This window comes from Drosophila rhopaloa, unplaced genomic scaffold (assembly GCF_018152115.1).
Source record: "Drosophila rhopaloa isolate 14029-0021.01 unplaced genomic scaffold, ASM1815211v1 contig_178, whole genome shotgun sequence".
Classification (NCBI taxonomy): domain Eukaryota; kingdom Metazoa; phylum Arthropoda; class Insecta; order Diptera; family Drosophilidae; genus Drosophila; species Drosophila rhopaloa.
The window spans coordinates 3658365-3679127 of NW_025335059.1; the positions used below are offsets into that span (position 1 = coordinate 3658365).

Sequence of the window (20763 nt, forward strand, 5' to 3'; positions counted from 1 at the left end):
TCATGCGAAAATCATGCACTCAGCGTACAGCTGTGTTGAAAGCGAGTGCGAAATATTCGGAGAGGGAGCGAAAAGAGCGGAAAACTGGTTGCCAGAGAGCCCGTGGGCAGATAAGCCGAGCACAGGGCGGGAATCGGTCGAAAAGGGGGAGGCGGCATCCAGAGGAATCATTAGGCAGTCTATAAATACGCTTTACATTTTATTATCTAAATTCTGAATGACATTTTAAATTTATTTCATCCATTTGTTCACCCATAACATAATGTATAACGCTTTGAACATATGTGGGCGCCTAGCTTAACACATTTCCGTTTAAACCTCACATGTAAGTGAACTTTCAAAAAATATTGCATACTTTTAGGCTTTCGTGTTATATGAGTTGCACTTTATTTCATCAGGGACTGCCATAATAGTTTTTTAGGGATTTAACTCCATTTAGCAATATTTTTTTTAGATATCCTATTTAAAGGAATTAAATTTTTTAAATTCAAAATATGGTTGTAAGTATATATCAAACAGAAATCTCTGCGGAATAGTTATCTATGTAAAGCCCAGTCAAATTAAAAATAAAATACTATGTTTCCTTTTAGTTTTTATTAAATTAATCGATTACAATTTAAATTAATTACAATTCGTACGTTTAACGCATTTGCCAAATGTTTGTTTCTTAACATTTTAGACTATACTGTAGTTTTTATATTTTAAATTAATTTTGTTGGCCTGCATTTGTTTTTTTATACAAGTAGTTGAAACATTTTACTAATACACATTCGTTCGCACTTATGACAGACTAATGACTTATGTTAAATGGTTGAATTAAAATTAGGCAAAGAGAACTTTAGTACGTTTAGTTTAGTATTTTACAGCGGCATCGTCACTACGATAGTTTTTGGAGAAATTTGGAAAACTTGCAGGGCGAGCATATTCACTTAGTTATGTACATTTGAGACTCAAGTTCGAGATGGGAAATACTTAGGCTAGCTTACAGAATTAGTGTTCTTTATTGTCGCGTTCTTATCGATTGGGATCTGATTCTGACACATGATCATATATTACTGGGCGGTCCCCGATGGGCGCGCTGTCCGTGTAACGTGGAATGTCTAGAGCCTGGACGCGAATGCACAATTGCATAATCGTTATCATTATCGATTGGCATCGACCTTCGAAGTACGTTGGATAAATTTGGATTTAATACAATACATTTCAAATTGCAGAAAGTAGGGGGTCAAGGAAAGTCATCAAGACATATTAGTTAGCAATTCTTTCAAATTGGCAGTTAGTTATCCGATTGTCTTTTTTATGGAGGGGTGGAGAGTTAGGTAAAGAGAGTTAGTTATTACCGGTAGACAAATGCAAATTACTATCGGTTAATTACAGTTGCAATACTAGGCACGAAATGGTTTTTCATTCTATGTTTTTGATTTTTCTGTTTTTATGATCTGTTGTGTGGTAATAATTTTTTGCTGTCCAGCAGGGCGGGCACAGGAGATACATACGATACATAGAGATATGCAGATACAAGATATTTTGTTGGCATGCTTTTGTTTTGTTTTTGTATTGTGTGTGTGTGGCTCCACAGCAACCAGAAAATAATTTGCGAGAGCAGAGCAGATGCATTTAACAGTGTAGAATAGAGGTGTGTTGTGTGTGTCTTCTGTTTGTTTGATTTTGTTTTTTTTATTTTGTGGAGGCAGCTTAATATCTATCAGACCTATTTGAGTGTATCGTGGAGCCACCGCTGGTGTAGCCCTTGTGGGCATCCCTGCCGTGCAGCGAGTAACGGGATCCATACTGACTGCCATGCCAACTGCGGTACGGATCGTACTCCTCGATGATCGATGGCTCCTTCTCGATAATCTGCAAGTGTTCGATTGGGTGAGATTTATGGAAAACAAAAGATCCTTATGACGTTGTACACAGAAAAATATTTACCACATTTTTATCTGGTTTTTACAGATATAATGTATACTTAATATAGAAGCAAAATAAATAGAACATTACTTTAACAGATTTAAAGATTTATAAAAGAAAAATATTGATTCTAGCTTATTTAAGCTTATTCAAAAACTTTCTCTAATTCTGATTTTTCTCTGTGCAACGAAAAAAGTCAGATTTATTACCTCTGTATTAGCACAACTGCAGCTCATGGCCGTGCAAAGGAAGATGTTCATCAGCAGCATGATCAGGAATAGTACGCCCAGGGTGATGGTCAGCCACAGCAGCCAACTGGGTCGGATGCCATCCTCGCAATTGCCCGAGATTACTACAGGGATACAATAATATAAATACCATAAATAAGCCACTTATTTCAGCGGCTTAACTCACATCTAGCCTCGGCGGGATCGAGCACAAAGACCGTGGTTCCAGCCAGACTGGAACCCTCCTCATTTGGCCCGAATTTCCGCGGTCCATTGGTGCCCTTGCCGAAACCAGCCAGTGCCACATCGTTGCAGTCATCGATCTCCACACAGCGACCATAGCACTGGATCACATCGCACTGCAGATGCACCTCCGATCCTGAAAGTGTTCAAGGGAAAGTTAGAATCAGGGGGTCTCAGGTGAAAATTCCATGTCCTACCCTCGGGGAACTTGAACATCGAGGAGAGCACCGCTTCGGCAGCTCGTCCATCTGCTGTGGGCACAAAACGACTGATAATCTTCGAATCATAGGGGCAGCTTTGGGGAAAAACAGAAATTATAAGTAAAGAATGTCTTCTCACTGGGAAAAATAAAGTATTAATAATAATACACCATAATAGTAAATCTATATTGTAGTTTCCCTATTAAAAATCAAAACCATTAAAATAAAACGGATTGATTTACTAATTCGTGGATATACATATGTATTTTAAGATAATTTATACCTATTTAAAAATAGTGTGAGTCCCAATTTAGCAAGTTGTTTACAAGAAATTTATTTTAAGTATTCTAATCAATATGCAATCTTTTTATAAAATCTATAAAAAATTTATTTAATAATACTAAATAAATTGAAAAACTCCTCCGCTTAGTTGGTTTTTTTTAGGTTTCTTTTTTCTAGATGTATATTAAGTGAAAATTGACTTACCCGCTGTCGTCGGTGAGCTTTTGGGTCCTGTTCTTCTTGTCAAAGGCGAAGCAGTTGCCCACACGCAGGCCATAGGTATCTGGTGATGGTAAATCAAGAGCAGAGCGTTAAAACAGCGCCCAGGGGCCGGGACTACGACTACCCACCGTTTGGCTTGGAGAACTCGGCGCGGATCTTGTACTCGTGCCCGTAGACCGTCTCACGCACTCGGTGATCGTTCTCCAGGAACTTGAGCACCACATGGGCATTGTCATCGCTGGGGAGAGAGGTTGTGGGAAGAGGGTTTATATTATGGGCTTATAATATGGGGGAATAGCGCTGGACGACTGTGTAATTACTCCGTGTGGCAGGGGCTAATTAAAAACATGGCCAATAGACCCAAAAGCTTTGGGCGAAGCTGCAATTGCTTGTTCTGCAATTATGCAATTGCAATTGCCGGTCATTGCGCTATAGACAGTTACTTTGTGGGCCACATAAGCAGCGATACAAATATGTGAACACGTCTAAAACTATTTGTTGTTCGCCTTGTACATGGACAAGCACGATTTTAATGTTTGCGTTTACCACACAAATTCTGTTAGCAATTTCTTTGCTTTTTTCCGGGGCTTAACAGAGCGAAACGTTTTGGAAAACCGTTTTTAATGCCATTTTTATTTCCCATCCGAGGTTTTTGTATTAGCAGCAGCCCAATGGGGATTTAGCTGAGAAAGACTTGCGTAAGTCGCAGTCGAGCAGAGTCATTGGCATTATGCAAATGAGCCGCGAGGCGAGAAGGTAAATTAAATTGTTTTTCGTTCACCTCAAGATGATTATCGGGCCCCTCAAGAAGTTTACCGTTAATTGAACTGCTGCCCAGTAAGCACTATAAATTTGTTGATTATTCTGCCTTTTTGGGAATTATTCTCTCACTTTTCTTTCTTTTTTGCCCGCACAAAAAAGGTGATTGAGTGAAAGAATCGAGGGATAGTGGCCCAAAGCTCAATGGCCTTGAGTTCTAATTCCACAATGGCAGAAAGAAATGCGAACAATGGCAAATGGTCGGTTAAGAGCAACACCTACGCGCCTGCATCCAAATCGAATACCAAATCCAAATCGAAATCCATCCATGGTCAGCACAATTTGCTCTTTGATTTCATTTGTTGTGAGCCGCCGCCGAGTCTCTGGAAATTGGCCAGCACTTTGGACTGACGGAAGCTTGACCAAAAATTACAGCACACACGGAGCAAATTGGAGCCGAAATAGAACTTAAGTGCAATTGTCTAGACAGGTTAAGCATTCGCCGACTTACCGCGCATAGCCCGATTTGCCACAGGTAATCACATAAAACTTATCGTCCGCCAATTCCAGGGTCTTGTGCACACGCACGGCCAGCTGGATGGAACGCTCCTCGGTGCGCTGCGGGGGATTTGGTCATCGGGCATCAGACATCGGACATCGGGCATCGGGAATCGGGAATCGAGAGATGGTTGGACAGGGGGAAAGTACATTTAATTGCCGGTTATTAAAAGTTTATGCCCATGACATTAATGTTGATTGGTTGGCAAAGCCGAGTTAGGTCCCAATTTATGCTTAGCCCGCTCAGGCTTCGCACATAAAACAGGAGTACAAGACCGCAGGCAACTATCCGCACTCGGCAAAATATATTCTAAGCTTAAAATATTGTTCAGCTCAGAACTTCTAGGTAATTTAGAGTTTTGAGTTTTTCATATCTAAAGAACTTTTAACTTAACTTAACCCTGCTTTTTAAATTAACTTTTTTCATTTAATAAATTAAGCAAATTGCATTTAACTGTTGCTTTACACAGAGATAAGCTCTCCTAAACTGAGCTGTAAAACTTATAATTTTGTCAAATGTGGAAAGATGTTTAAAAATACTTGAAGAGTTTGTTCTGCCCTTTATGAAACTGCCCTTAAAATGTGCAAGTTCTTTTGGCAGGATTATCTTTTTTACTCTATAAAATTATCAAGTAAAAGCTTCCGAAGATCATAAATAATGCCAAATAGCTTACTCAACCAGTTACTCAAAACCATTTTTTAAATAATCTATTCTTTTGAATATCTAGCATATTTCTTTCACTAATTTCTTTGACTGTAAGTGGCTACCCCGCGACTATGCCTGCAACTTGCACTTGCGGCATGTTAATTGTCACATGATGCAATCGCACAACGAGGAAATGCAAAATGCCGCCGAGTGTGACGCATTTTCCAGTTGTTTATTTTCTCCTTAGCGTTTTCCCCTTGACTCTGATTGCTCACTGTTATCCGCTTAAATATGCCCATGCTCAAGTCGGGCTATCATGGTTTTCGGTAATTATTTTAGAATCATTTTGAATATCATCTGCAGCTGGGTTGTGCAGCGGTATGTGACTGCAGATGGGCAACAGTTCCAAGAATCTCTGCGCTCGGCTGGCCAAGATTTTCCGCAGTAATTGCTCTAACTGTTGGCTAAGACTTGACTACTGAGCTTATTTGTAATTTTTTTTTTTCGATATTATAGCCCCGTCCTTGACCCGCAACAGCTTTCCATAAAAAGACGTACAAAAAGTACAAGTTTCTTTGTCACTTCTGTGTGGCTTACATTGCTATTACACCAGCTGGCAGTCAAACCAGTTTGCATCGCCCAGTAAATAAGTGTCAATGAATGTGAGTAAATACTTGGGTGAGTAAATGGTTTTTATATTTTTAATATATCTCGCTGTTATTGGTTTAATCGTACGCCTCCACAGACGAGGGTATTATGGTTTTGATGAATGGGTTGGCTTGATTAGAGTTTGGTCAGTGGCTAGTTAAAGCGGTTAGCGAGTAAACACAACGTATCGGAACAGTCATAAATACCTTGGACGTGCGGAGAGCTATTCTCCATTGGTGGGGAACGCGTTGGCCAACCAGTGATGTCACAATCCGTTGGCCAACTCATGCATCACGCAGTTGCATGCCACGGCGGATGAGCTCATTATCGGGTTGGTTATTATCAAAAGCCAAGAAAATGGCAAAGTTGATTCCCCATACGCTCTATGAGCGACTCCCATTAACCGTCTAAATGTGTTGAAATTACCCGATGGCAAATTGTCTTGCGGCCCCTGCCTACAGGCTTTGGTTATTGCATTCGCAATTAACATTTAAATGTATATAATGGTGCTAGACAAAGAACTTACTGCCATCATCAAATAATGGCAAACAATCTCGGCGGGGCAGCCCACTCGCGCAGCAGCGAAAATAGAAATAATAACAATAATAGTGGCCGTAATAAGAAATAAGTTCAAGTACGACAGCCACAATGCCGTCTTGAACTTTATGTAAAAATTGTTGGGCGTCTTGGCCATTGTCAGCGGCAATTTCATGCTCTGCCAGCTTGGCTGGAGCAGATTTAAAGATAGGCACTATAGAGGCAAGGAGGCGAGGGCGAAAGTGGCCAACTGCAATCTGCCAAGGTCAGTTGAAGGCATTTCGAAGGCATTTCGCCCAGCAATTAAAGCCGCTCGAAAATATTTGCCAAGAAATAGAATCGAAATTGCCGCCGCACAAAAAACATTCTTTTGACACAAATTCCACACAGCCGGCACAACAATAGCAACATCGGATCCAACATCCACATCCACATCACATCCACAACAACGGCTTGGAATGCTGTCAAAGTCGAAGCGTGGAAAGCCGTGTCTGGGCATGTGAAATCCGCCGTCTGAGGCTGAAACTAGACGCCGGCGCAAACTGCCAAGGCACTCCCAGCCAGAACAGCCAGAAAACATTAAGGTACAGTAAGTGGTCGAGTGCGTGTACTCATCAACACTTCAAAAGTCCTTAAAGCATGGAAACAGAAAGAGATTTTTCATGCTAATAGAACTTGTTGCAATGGCGTGGTATCTTATTTTCCCTGAACTAACTTTAGTTTATTTTATTTAGGAATAAATATACAAATCTATTTTGGATTTTAAAAGTTAAAGAATGTTTCTAATTGAAAAGCAAGCAAATGACTAAGGCAAAATTAAACAATTTAAAATTCTTATAATTTTATATTTATATTTGAATTGGTAACTTTATATTGAAAAATATATGTAATGCTTATACTAATAACTTCGTTTGATTTAATATTACTTTTTTATTGAATGTAAATATTGTTTCCCATTTTTCCATTGCTTACTGTACAACTTGATACATAAGCAGCAGCTATATGCGTGTTTGTAAGCACATAAAAATAAAATTCAAGCCGAAGTTGCGATAAGCGTGATTTAATTTTATGGGGGACCTCCCCTTTTTTTGTTCGCATCCCGAAAGGAAGGTGGGCCTTGAAGCTGCGAATCTGCCCCAGCTGTAGTATTATTTCAAGGGAAAGAGATCGGGGGAAGAAATTGGAATACAGGGTGCGGTCGGTGGGATTTGACATTGCAATTAATAATGTTGTATGTGCTTGTACTTATAAGCATCTGTCAGCCAGCCCTATGGATAATTTGCATTTCAGCGCAATGCACTGGGCCACAGGGGTATCTGCACGGGATGACTATGGCTAATGCGATTTGCCTTTGTCTGGCATTGTTCGAGTGCGTGTACAAGCGGAAAAGCCGGACCGAGACCCACACGGAATTGCAGTCGCGGCCTGTCAACGCCTGTGATGCACGTAGGATTAAACTTGATTTTTATTGCCATCGTTACTATATAGACTGACTGCCCGAACGTCGACGGCCAGGCGACGACCATCGTCTTTGCTGATTTGCGTTGATTTGGGGCCAAGTCTTGAGTCAAGTACACGGCCGATAGGCGGTCTCAAATTTATGCGCATGCGTGCCCTTTTTAGCCAGACAAGGTCTCAGACTCTGGCATCAGGTCTCTAGTCCCCCAGTCTATGGCCTCTCATTGAGGCTGAACACCATAGTAGCTGGCAGTCTGCTGTCTCGGATCGGCAGTTTTCCAGCTGCCCAAAGATTGCCTCACAGTTCACAGTTGGTGGCCTTTTCGGCCTGAATTTTGGTGGTAATTTGCAAATTATATTCGCTGGCTGACAAAATTAATTTACCATACACATGTCAAACGGAAGGTGGTAAACGAAAGACTTAAGACACGAACTTGCTGGCTGCGTGAGTAACTGGGTAGAAATTGCGGTTAAAGCTGGTCTGCCAAAGTTATCTTTAAGCCTTTGTCTTATGTAATTTCGCACTCAATTAAATTCTCTAATTGTATGTTATCATCAGAAATTTCTTTAATGTTCTCAGACTATAGAACATATTTTCTTTTTATGTGCAATTTACAGGTTCACACGAACTTTGAACTTTATTTACGAGTATTTTGTGACCTATTAATTATTCTTTCTAATTAGAAATGTTGAATTACCCAAAGTTTTATTTTATACTACTTTTTGTGGGTAAAAATAAATTGGTATAATTTTTAACTCTTAAATGTCTTTCATTTCATAAGTTTTCTCCCATTCCAACGTCAAGTTGTGCATGGTTTAGTGATTAATTTGGTTAGAAAAGCGCAAAAGGGTTATGCTTACATTGCTTCCACTCACGTTGCTGACCAGGATGCCGCAGTAGTCGCTGGCGCCCTGCTTGGCCCACAGATTGAGGCTGAAGGCCACGGAGTCGCTCCCGTCGCCCATGGCCATGCATCCCGGAGTGCGGTACTCCCTCACGTGGACGGCGCCCGTGTATCCGGAGCTCATCTTCACCTTGATGTTCATCGTGCCCGCCTTGCAAGTGGCCGTCACATGGGGAGCGAATTCGGAGGGAGCTGCCGCCGGTTCCTGTGTGGTGACCTGCAATGAATACGAAATAAGAAATGCGAAAAGCGTTAGACCATCTACGGTTAATAACTTTGACCCGATTTCTGGACCCTGGGAACTAACGCACTGACATGGCCGGCAGATTAATGCCAACTCATTGGACAAACACAGTGGAAACAGCAGCCAAAGAGGAAAATTCAAATTAATTTTAAACGGGTAAGCCAAAGAGTCAGCCGTAGTCGCAATTAATTGCAAGAAGGCAAAAGCAAAGGCAGCGCACCCGGACCCGGAGATTGGCCAGAACTTTTCGGCCAACACAGCTGCCAAAGTTCTGCACGTTTTGGGTCAGTTTACAGCTTACAGCTTACAGCCGGGCGCACTGTCAAAGGCATTTGGCTCTAAGATAATTTATTGGCGTGCTCGACTTGGGCTGCTGTCGCTCCGTCGTGATAATTGAATTTGTGCTCCAGCTTTAGAGTCACAGAACGTTAGGGAATGGCAGTCGAAGGAATGGAGTGGGTACACGAGAAAAACACAATAGCTAAAACAGAAAAAATTCTTGGAAACGTGTTAGAAATATTGGCCGATAATGATTTCATTTCGGAGGGTTGAGAATACATAGTTAATTGGATATGACTTGGCGAAAAAATCTAGTAACAGCTATCTGATATAAAATGTTTATTTAACATTTCGGCCTGCAATTGATTGCTTAACGTTCTTAATTTGCATATAAAAGTCAATGTCTGACAATATTATTTTCCATTTGTCAAGCGGAAGGGGACAAAACGAAAGACTTAAGACACGAACTGGTTTGCTAGTAAGAAAACTAGTCTGCTAAAGCAGCTTTTTACACAATTATGGTTTCTGTATCAGCTCTAAAAACAGAAATTGTCGGAAATTAAGGAAACCAATAGTTTTTCAAGTGTAGGCGCTAGATAAGCCACTCCAAAGTTAAGTAAGCCATGTCATGACAATCGCCCAGACGCCGCCTTTGTGGTCCAATGGTCCAACTGGGTTCACGTTTCGCCGGCCCTCGGGCGCTTAGTACAAGTCGAGGTGACTCGGATTCGGATTCCCCGATGTAGCCTGTCCCCCTTTTTTCTGTCCAAGGCGAAAGAAAGGCCTGTGATTTATATTTACTTTCGAAAGGCCGCAGCAGCCGCCCTTTGGCGTGCCAAAAAATATGAAATTTTGTGCAGTCATGGAAGCAATTAATTTTCCACTCGATCCTATGCCCGCCGAGCAGCTTCTGTGCGTCAGGTGAAATGCAGCCGGGTGACCCAGTTCCGTCGGCTGACAACAGAGCCGCAGTCAGTGCCAGTGCCAAAAACATGTTGGCCAGTGTGCCACTTTCTATGGCAACTAGAACATCCACTTTGCATGCCATCAGCAATTTATTGTATCTCAATGCGCCGGCCACTTTGCGAGTAATCCAAAAAAAGCAGAGACAATGGCAATGCGATGGCGGCACATCCACATCCCCCATCTCCACCGATCGGGAGTTCAATGCGCCGCGAGGGTCACATGAGTGGGTCCCTCGAGCAACTCCAGCAACTCCCATGACAATTTGTCGCTCGGCGAAAAGGCAATTGTTTTGCATGGATTTTTGCATTTTTTGTTTTTCTCGCCAACTGCAACGGCAACGACAACGGCGGCAAAGGCAGTCAATTAAAATAGTTTTTGCATGCTCGTTTCACTATCGTTTCGAGTGTGGCGGCGGCTTGTTAAAATAGCTAGCCAAAAGTACAGCATTCGGCTGACTATTGTATTATGCAACACGCTCTGATTGTGGTCGGGGCAACAAACAAAATGCAAACCCAAATACAATTAGACACTTGCGCTGCCAGTCACGCCATGGCCAATGAGGCAGTGAGCCGCGGCGGCATTCGGCTTGATGGATTTTCCCCGCAGGACACTACGGTGGAGTGATTTCTCACAAATTCCTTTTCCTTTCCGACCCACCGATCTCATGCAAATTCGTATCGCAAAATCGAAACGCAGCTGGAGCTTGAGCTGTAGAAATGGAGAACCAAGTATCGGGAGACTCGCCCAGGATCATTAAGTGGAGCCCCTAGATGGAGGTGATTTATATGGCTGCAAGGGGTCAGGCCATAAACCAAAACTGTTCGCCCCACCGCATTTAAGCAGCTTAGCTATTAAGCCAAGTGACGTGGGCAATTAGTACAGGAAGGCCGTCATGTTCGTTTTATTAAGCCTGGGCAATTATCTGTTTAAGAATGACAAAACCGCAAGAGTTGAAGTGAAAAATGAGGTTCTGTCTGGGGCGGTTAAAAGACCGCCCGGGAAATGCCCTGCAAGTCGGGAAAACAAGTTGGAGCTGTCGAAGCTGGCGATTTAATGGATCCATAGATGCTGCTTTGTCATAAAACCAAAAAAAGTATTTATGGCCTTACAGACAAATGGATGCTATTTAGGTTATATCTTTGCAAAAGCATAATAAAATGCTTGGTACAGACAAAATTGGGAAGGTATACAAATCTATACCTATAAATTCGTTTTGAATAATAAATAAAAGGCTTACATTTTATTTTATCAACTTTAAATGCACAGCATATATTGAAATCCTTTCTTACTTCAAATAAATGTACAGTTTCCAAGAAATTAGAGTGACTCCAAAAAATAGTTAACAAAAATTGGAATCCATTAAAAGATTAAGTTTTATAGGTAGGTAATTAAAGGAAATTGCTTACACATTTAATTTTCCAATTATTTAAAAATATTTAAGCATGTGATTAGAACTGCTAAAATGGTTTATCTTCTAGCTAACCTAAAAACTTCCTTTTCGCCATGGTAGTAAGTAACTTTCCCATCACTGTTTACTTAAAGAAGAATAGTGCCAAAGTGACTTTCTCGGACAGATTCAATTCTTATGTCGAATTTAAGGCCTAAAACTTGATCACCTCTTCTGCTGGGCAATTAAATGTGATTGTGATTTATGTGCACAAGTAATTCCACTCAATTTACGTTGGCACCCGTCTGGCTGGGTGTGTTTTCTTAACTTAAATATTTCGCAAGAGCCCGCTTTGTTTTTGTTATTATTTTTTTTTATTGGGATTTTAGTCGGGCGATACAATCGCCAGAGTCATAGCCATAGCATAAGTGCAGCTGCGCATAGTTGGCCAAAATAGATTGCCAAACATATTGCGATCGCTGGGAGTTCAAAAAAAACAAAAAAAAACATGTGCAGCAAGTTCGGCTTAGAAGCGAAAACAAAACTCGTGCATAACAAAAGGTGGGGAGTCGCTTTAAACATATTTCGCGTGCATTTGAATTTCCGCTATGTGGCGCTCGGGCAATAAAGCTCGGCTCGAAGTAAATTATAACATAAGGCCGGGCCAAGCCTCGCAAACGGACTAAGCCGAGTTTCGGATGGGAAATGGCCAAGAGTCCAGCTCCATCGCTTGAGCCCGACTGCTGCCGCTGATTGCAAATTGTCACGGTATTTTCGCTGGCAGCGCATAAATTGCCGTTTAACTCGCATTACAGTACCGCCAGATGGGAGCGTATTTATGTGCGGCTCTTTGGCTTTTTGGCCAGAGCTTCAGCTGCGACCGGACCTGGCCAAAAAGCTTAATGAAGCTGACATCGCCAGGAAAACGAAACCCGTTCCGAGCTTTGCCTGATTATATAATGCAAAACGGCCAGCCGAGTGACAGCTGAAAGGGTTTTCTCCAACGGTTTTATCTATCTGGCCATAGGGTTCACAGATAAACAACCACGATGGAGGAAGAAAAGCCATGGGCAATTAATGTCGCCGCGGCTTCAATTAAATTTCAATTGCCGGCGCGCTCCTCCATTGATGTTCTGACGCGCTAATTCCATGGCACGTCGATGGTTTCTTACTGGTTACCTGCTGGCCCCACCTTTCGACTCTGTCAGCGGGTCTGCACGTTCTGCGGCGACCCTTCCACCGCTCGGTGGGTCAATTGTGCGGCCCATAATGAAACGCTGTCGTACCACTAATATAATAATAAGCACTTGTTCGCCGCCCATCCCCTCCCTCCCCTCGTTCCGCTTAAATCATATGTCTGGCCTTTTGTTAGGGCCCTGCTGAAAGGCCATCAATAGAAAAATGGCTTTGTAAGTTCTTCAAAATATCGCCGAACAACATTCCAAACGGTGTTCTCTGCTGGTTATTTATGTTGCTTATTTTTCGATGTCCGAGAAATCCAAGCAACAGACAACATCACCAGTAGCCTAAGCCAATGTCTTGTTTTAATGAGTTTCGCTCTGACCAGCTGGGAAATTATGCTAAGTACTTTCCATTCTTGGGGCTTACAAGGGTTGGCCATGTTTTGAAAGTTTTCTTTAATTGAATTAGCCTCCATTTGGCGGCCAACAAAAGGAAGATCACTCGGCCGAAAGTTCTAATCATTTTCCCAGCAAATGCATTCAGCTCTAAATTTACAATGGGTAACATTTAAGCCCAAGCTGTGTTTTGAAAATTGGTTACATTTAAGTGCATCTCCATTAATTTCAAGTTTTCTTATACTCATCGCTTTTTGAGGCCCTTTTATGATTTTTGAGGCTGACCTCCATTTTGAAGACACAAGTTCTAATTATCGTACTTTACCAAATGCATTTGGTTTTTGTTTTAAATTGGAGTATAACTTGGATGTATTTTCATTAAAAATTAATTTTTCCCTTGACTATAACAATTGCCCATTATGATTTTCAAGGTCTGGCTAATAAGACGACTTTTTAAACTCTATCAAGCTAGTAGTTATTTTGCTTGCAGTTTTTCTTGAAAGTAAGAATCAGAGTCAGCACTTATTCCGAAAAGTCGAATCACACTGTATTTATAAAATAAAAGGTTGCCATTTTGACTTTAGAATTTCTTTAAAAAAAATATCTATTCCAAACTTTCATTTCACATTTTAAGAAGAGTTTACCCATTAGTAATCACTTGCTTGATTGAAACAATCGCTTATCGTGATTTTGAGTTGGCTTCAAAGTTGTCACACTTTCTTTGACCATCGCCTTAATTGCTGTCAAAAGTTTGGCCGCACGAAAAAGCCATTCTGAAAAAGTCGTTCCCAGCAGCCGAACCAAAAAACAGCCCTCGGTGTGTCTGCAATTTTCATAAATGTGCACTTTCCATGCGCATCATCTTGGACAGAATTTGAAAGCACAGTCAGCCCCATACTGAGACGAAAATTACCCGAAAGCCATGGGCCTAAATGACAGTCGACAGTGCAGCAACTACGAAAGCAGAACTGGGGAATAGTTTTTCCCATTAGTTTCAAATAAAACCTACTTTTACCTCGGGGCCGAAGCTGGAGCACAAAAACAAAGGTAGAAACAATTGCTAAATTGTTTTTGTCGACTGACAGGCACTGGAGAACGCAGAGAAGCAGAGAAACAGAGCAGCAGAGTAACAGACCTGCAGGTGAACAATGCAAGTTAATCAAATAATGAACATGTGCTAGCCCAGCCGCAGGCCGTGTCAGCCTAAGTCAAACAAAAGAAAGAACTTTCTCCGCACTGAGCGCACTGGCTGGCGACCACCGATCCGATGACCCAATATGCCAAACACTTTTGCATAAATTTTAATGAATTTCACGCTACACCGACCCGCTCAACATTGAGCAAAATAATTCGCACTGTGAGATCAACGTGGCGTTAAATTGCGCCAACTCAGTGGCTCGGATATGCCAAGCGGATTGGTTTGATCTCACAGAACTAGTTACTGGATCGGTAGTAATGCTAGCAATTTTGGTCAATATCTAAAAATTACCTTTATAGTATAGGCAATTTAAAATTATGGCAACGAAAATAAAATCACCTTTTAAAATTTAAACCGTTTACAATCTTACTTGTTATATTGTATTTATGAAATAAAAATATAAAATTAGAAACGGATAACTTCTGTTTGTTTTTTTATTTTTTATTATTATTTTATTATTTGTACCTCCCTAATCTATTAATACGTTTCATAATAATAAAAAAACTGATAAAAGAACACACCGCTTTTACCAACACCACTCACACTTTTGGCGTTGACATAAACATGCAATTTTCGTTGGCCATGTTCTTCTGGCGCTCCCCGAGAGTTATGGCCAAAGAGGCATAGAATCTAACTGCGCACACTCAATCTAATGGGCCCAGTCCAGTCGCGGCCATCGAGAACGGCAATGGCAACGGCTTCCTGTCCGGGGGCCAGACATCAGGCATCAGACATCATGGACCGATACTACTAACCCAGTGCTGGACTGATCCGGCGTTGCGTGCAGTGACCAAACTGGTTGCTCTTCTAATTGCCCCGGTCTCCAGTGCGTGGCGATCGGTTTATGGAGACGGGTGCCAGGTTCACTTCATTGCACCCGGCATTTGTGGTCAATATGCAGCGGTCTTCGGGCTGGTCATATTTTCTGTTAATTGGAGCATAATGGCCAGGCTTCAGGCCCGATATGCATTGGCATTCTGCGGTTATCAGCGGCAAACAAAAAATAAATCCCTGCTCAATTTGATAAAACCATTCCCAGCCAACTGTATCTGGCACAAACCGTTAGCACTTATGCTCGTAAAAAAGGAAACAAAAACTAAATAAGAACTAAAAGAATTTCAATGAAATGGCCAAGACAATCAACGAGTTTGTTGTCTAAGTCTTTTGTTAAGCTGCCGCGAGAAGTTCTCAGTCGACGCTGCTGGCTCATCTCAAGTTCTAAGAAAAATATATAAGCGACTAAGTCCAAGTAAACAATGAATCATATTTTTGAGTACATTCATTCGCATATTAAAGTTATATTTTTTATTGCCATCGGCTGCCACCGCAACAGTAATTCAGGTAGGGTTGAGAATATAGAAAGAGAATCATGGGGCGGGGGGGCTGGGTCCTAAGACCTGTGTGGGGCACTTCAATTGGCTTTTGGCAGTCGTTGTGAAGCACGTGCTTGTCAGTCGAGAATGGCTTTGCGGTTTATTTTGATACCCTCGGAGGGGAGCACAACAAGTGGGTAGCTCAAGTTTCTCTGCTCTAGGCAAGAGTTCGCCTCAAGTCGTTTTTGGTTTTTGTAGAGCACACAAGACTTCCTATCATCAATTGCGCTTCAATTCCTGGCTTTTGATATATTTGCTAATATGGTTTGGCATTAATAATGGACAGATGTTGTCATTGATTATAATTTAAAATGATTATTCAAAATTTATTGATTTTTTAAAAGATTTAACAAAATACAACACTAATATATTTGGTTTTCTGTAAAGGATTCATGGTCATTGTAAAAAAAACTTCAAATATTTAGAGAAATGTCTGCTTTGGCTGCAGCTTTTCTGAATTAGTGGGGATTAAATTTCATTCAGCCTGCATGGCTTCTACCCATAAGAAAGGGCAATTAACTCCAAAGTTTGTTTAATCCGAATGCCTTAACCGCAACGCCAGCTACCTGTGGTCGCATTCAACGCGTCACTTTTGGCCAAATACGCCGGATTCTTGTTGGTTGTCTTGGTTTTATTTTCGGTATTTTTTTAAATTTTTACTTCACATACAGAAACGTAAATCGCTTGGTGGTTGTTGGTGTGTCGTTCTCGCTGTCTTATATGGTTGCTGGCAGGCCAAAGCCATGACGACATGGCAATACGGACAGACTCGCTCGATATATACACATTTACGTATGGATTGCCATATATTCATATTGAATCGGATGGCTTCGAGAATTAGCATATTTCGTTCGCATTCAGCTTATTTCTGTTGGTGTGCGCTGACATTGAAACTGATTTTAATGGCCCGTAACAACAAAAACATGGCAATGGCAATAACGACGACAAAAAACAACAAGTACACGCACCCGCTAATGTGCAAGTCAATATTTAGCACCGAAAGAAGGCGTCAATTAAAATGAGTTAACCGTCGGCTAATTTTGGGAATCTCTATGTCAAGTCGACTATACGTCGGGCATATTAATCGCAGGAAAAGAAAATCAAATTGACATCGGTCGGCCACTGGGCTTTGTGTTAACAACCTTTTGGGTAACTGAAAACCTGCCGAAAATGGCGCTAGTTCATTTATTGTTTAATGAGTGTGAAAAGCGGGCTGGCAGAGTACCGTAAGCCAACCAAGTTTCAATTTTAACCGTCCCTCAACACGAACACATGCGGCGAGACTTACTTTCGCATAAGTTGTTGTTTACATGGGTATTTCTGTCTGACTTTTGGCCGAACGCGCCGATGGGTAAAGTTATATCATCATCATTGCCTTCATCATCGCCAACGAGATGATAATTACCTGAGAGACTGCGTTTTGTTTGCCGTTGCTTTTACGTATGCTTCAAGGTTTTGTGAGTTTTGCATTAACCAAAAGCCAACTAACTTGGCCGCGCAGTCTCTGTTATTTCAGTACTTGAAGTTTCCGAATCGAGCTGTAGGCCGATTGCCTTTTTGCCAAGCCCAGAGAGCGAATTTTGACGCCCACGCCCCGCGCCCGGCATTTCATGATGTCATTCCCCAGCGAACGCTGACTTCGATGGATAGTTCAACATACCCGTTATCAGTTTCGCAGGAGGAGTGGGCAGCGACAAGGGCGGAACTTGTCAAATTTTTAAAACCAAAATGTCAGTGTCCATATTTCATTAAAAACAAATTCAAATATAAAAAGAACATCACTTCTGGTATTTAAAAAGTAGTTGAAAAATCCGAAAAAAATATGATTCGCAAAGTTTAGATAATAAAATGTTATTGAACTCATTGAAATGTATTTAACTTGATGTATTGAAAGATAATTTAAGATACTCGTACTTATCTTTTTATATTTATTAAGTATTTAAAGTATCCGGAAAACAAACGAATGAACTCTGTTTAACACGGTGTTCAATAACTTTATTGCTATTTAAGTCACTTCATTTATCAATTGCTTAAAGTTAAGTGTAACTGAATTGTTTTAACCATAAATACATTTTATACAAAATACTATAGTTACACATTCCGCACATTTTTCAACATATTCTAATCTGTATTGATTGTCATCTTATTAAATATCGATTGGAGTCTAAAACTAATCGTATATATCCTTTTCAAATGAAAACTTACAACACAAATCTCTATCAATCTATTTTAACCATCTTATGTTTACAAACTGAATTACAGTGAAATGACGAATAATTGGTGAGCTATGAAAAGTAATAGCTTGTGGAAAATGTATGCTTCAACAAACGAAATTGTGGAGCAGTCGTGAAAACTGCAGAAAACCCCCGGATCGACCCAATCCAGACTTGAACTAATTTCGATTGATGCCAAGCCCTAGCAACTCTCACCATGATAGATTTGTGTCATTTCATAGGAAAACTGAAATCGAACCAAGCCAAATCAGAACTGAAACCAAAACCAAAAGCATTCCTGAAGCGTTCACGAACAATGGACCAATTTTTAGGGGGTTCAGAGGAAGGGTCCGAGGGGGCGGAGAGTTGGGTAAAAGTAAAGATATCGGTCAGTGGCACATTTGGAGTATGACTGCGGGTAGGCGGGGAATCGGAGCACTAAGCCTGCCCGCAGAGTTATAGTTATGACCGTGGAGTCATGGCAATGGCGATTGCTATTGCTATTGCTATTGATAAACTGGCCCAGCTGCAGTCAATGTGAAGTTCATTAATTTGTCTGCCCTGGAAAATTGCCGTGGAAAATCCACGGAGCCGACCCGAGACGCCATGAAAATGGTAGAGGGCAGTAAGAGAGGAAGTAGGGCCGGCAGTTAACCCCGTTTTCATGGCCGTCACAGAACATTATTGTATGCAAATGAAAAGTGAAATGTCCAGAAAGTGGTCTAATTATCTTTCACTTACCTGTCCAACCAGCAGCAGCAGCACGGGCAGGAGCCAAATGCCCTGGGTTTCTGGCCTCTTGCCTGTCGTCATCGCGTTCGCTTCCTAAGTCTTTCGTTTGTTCCTTTGTTCGCGGGACTGTATCCTTTTGGGCAGCTGCAATTACCCGGAACGTTTATCACCCAATTGAGCAATTGTGCAATTGTCTTCATGCAGCTCACGCAGTTGTAAAGTAGCAGCTGCATTTGATTTGATAGGTTTGGTTTTTTATCTTTCCTTCTTTCTAAATTACTCATCCAACCAATGACTCAAAGCCACTACTGAGAACAAAAGCTAACCCGAGCTGAACTAAGCTGAGCTTCCCTGAGATATTTGCGGTTTATCGCCTCGTTTTCATCTGAACAGCTGCATTGCTTGAACTGGTTGAGATGATTTTCAGATTTTGGGGGTCATAACTTTCTATGAAATTTTAAGTACGCAAACGTGACACGAGTACATCGGTTTTCTAATCTTTTAATATGCCATTTTTTATCTGATTAGCTTTTCAACCAACGCATCAGATTCTCACGTATTTCGATTTCGTTTTCGACTCGACCCCGACCCGATTGAACCGCATCTAATAAACTTCAAAGTTGGGTTTACTCGGAAAAGGGTTTCGCAAATCAAATGAAACAATGAGTTGAAATGCCGCAAACGAGTTTGCTTGAAAAAATATTTATTTACTTCACAAAGACCACAAAAAACAGACTGACTTACGTCATTTGCTGAAAATGCGTCCACAAAACTTAAACGCCAAAGCAATTACTAAAAAAAGGTGACATTTGTGCCAAAAGTGATCCAGATATTGAATATTTATGGACGGACTTTAAGATCAATGTCTAACATGTAACTACAAATAATGTGCTTTACTTATGCTGATATTTTTTGTGGGCAGAAGTTATAAGCGGACCGTTTATGTGATTTATTTAGCTTTTCTAACAGCAAACCAAAACGGAAATGCTTGGCTCACCCACACACGTTTAGTACACACGTATTCTCAATTCACTCTTTAATTACAAATTTTTCAAATGCAGCGAGACAGCAATGTGCAATGCTCAAGTCAGCCTAAAGCTTTTAGCAAAAAAATTAGTCATATTTATTAGTTAATAACAAAAAACTTAGCTACCAACAACTGCAAAAGTTAAGAGAATTAATTTGTAAGCAAAGAGTTGCTCTCTTAAAGAGAATCAGAAAAACTGAACATTGCTCGCAATTTCGCGCAAATTCCAGGCACTAAAAAAATACTAATTTAAACTTTAACTAGATGTGTGGCCATTTGCATGAAGTTGGCTATAATCAGCTGTATTTTTCCATCATTAAATATTATTTATTTAGTTAGTTTATTGTTCACTTCAAAGTTTATACATTTTTTGCTCTTTACTAACTGAGCGACGTGTGAGCAACACGTGAAAACAAGTTTTATGCAACAGCTTATTGTTTACTTATTGTTGTTTGGGCCGTTTATTAAATGTGTATATTTATTCGAAAAAGTTGTTTTTGTTTGCTATTACTCAGCTACCTGCACTCCGCACGGAAACCAAGGCTGATTCTAACTTTTGAAACGCGTAAAACACCAAAGTCCAAGTGGATTTAGACGGATATATTCCGGTTGACACGTTGACGGCTCGAGAGTTTGTTGGCAACTGAATCGCTGAGACGGAAATTGCTCTAAGCCAAGCTTTGCTGTTTCAGCTTCGCTGCTTGTTTTGTTTTACTCTCTCTATCTCTTTTTCCTCGCTACTCTTTTTGGCCACATCTTCGTTTGTTTTGGCCATTATTGCTTTGCCTGCTGGTTCTGGCCAACGAAAGCGTGGCCACATCGCTCGAAAAAGAATTTAAGCTACAGCTTTGGCGCGCAAGCAACAGCTCTCCAAGTTCTGGCCCAGTTACTCTCTCTATTTATATCATCTCACCACGCTGACTGATAAAAATATTACAATGTGCGTTGGTATCTAGAGGAGAGATCACTTAGAAAAAAAAAGTTTAAAAATTCATAAACAAAACTGAAATCAAACTTTATTGGTTTTTAATTAGTTCAATTATTTTAAGCTGTATTACTTATTATTTGATTAATATCAAAGTCGCTATTAACATTATAAACGTTTACATAAATGTTATGTTTTTACAAAAAATTAATATATTTAATAAACAAATGTTTTTGCATTTAGATT

At 40.8% G+C, this 20763-nt stretch overlaps 1 protein-coding gene across 3 annotated transcripts; it reads right to left on the reverse strand.

Annotated features, from left to right (window-relative positions):
• Positions 1-575: 575 nt before the first annotated feature.
• On the reverse strand, positions 576-20223 carry LOC108043382. Of its 3 annotated transcripts, XM_044459081.1 has the most exons (11): positions 20112-20223; positions 18575-18709; positions 8553-8813; positions 4356-4462; positions 3214-3323; positions 3068-3146; positions 2579-2676; positions 2326-2517; positions 2121-2263; positions 1712-1857; positions 576-1160 (listed from the first exon to the last, which is right to left on the reverse strand). In XM_044459081.1, the coding sequence occupies exons 2-11, from the start codon at positions 18644-18646 to the stop codon at positions 1046-1048; spliced, it is 1323 nt and encodes a 440-aa protein (XP_044315016.1). In that variant the 5' UTR covers positions 18647-18709; positions 20112-20223; the 3' UTR covers positions 576-1045. The 3 variants fall into 3 exon arrangements, with proteins under 3 accessions (XP_044315016.1, XP_044315015.1, XP_016977565.1); XM_044459080.1 differs by having other exon boundaries at positions 576-1857; XM_017122076.2 differs by lacking the exon at positions 20112-20223 and having other exon boundaries at positions 576-1857; positions 8568-8813.
• Between the last annotated feature and the right edge of the window lie 540 nt (positions 20224-20763).

What these genes read in the sequence shown, in the direction of transcription:
- LOC108043382 (XM_044459081.1), bottom strand. Translation starts at nt 18,646, where the DNA reads ATGACGACAGGCAAGAGGCCAGAAACCCAGGGCATTTGGCTCCTGCCC. An exon ending in TGCTGCTGCTGGTTGGACAG is followed by an intron (nt 8,814 to 18,574) that starts GTAAGTGAAAGA and finishes TATTCATTGCAG; the next exon opens with GTCACCACACAGGAACCGGC. An exon ending in GATGTTCAAGTTCCCCGAGG is followed by an intron (nt 2,518 to 2,578) that starts GTAGGACATGGA and finishes GAACACTTTCAG; the next exon opens with GATCGGAGGTGCATCTGCAG.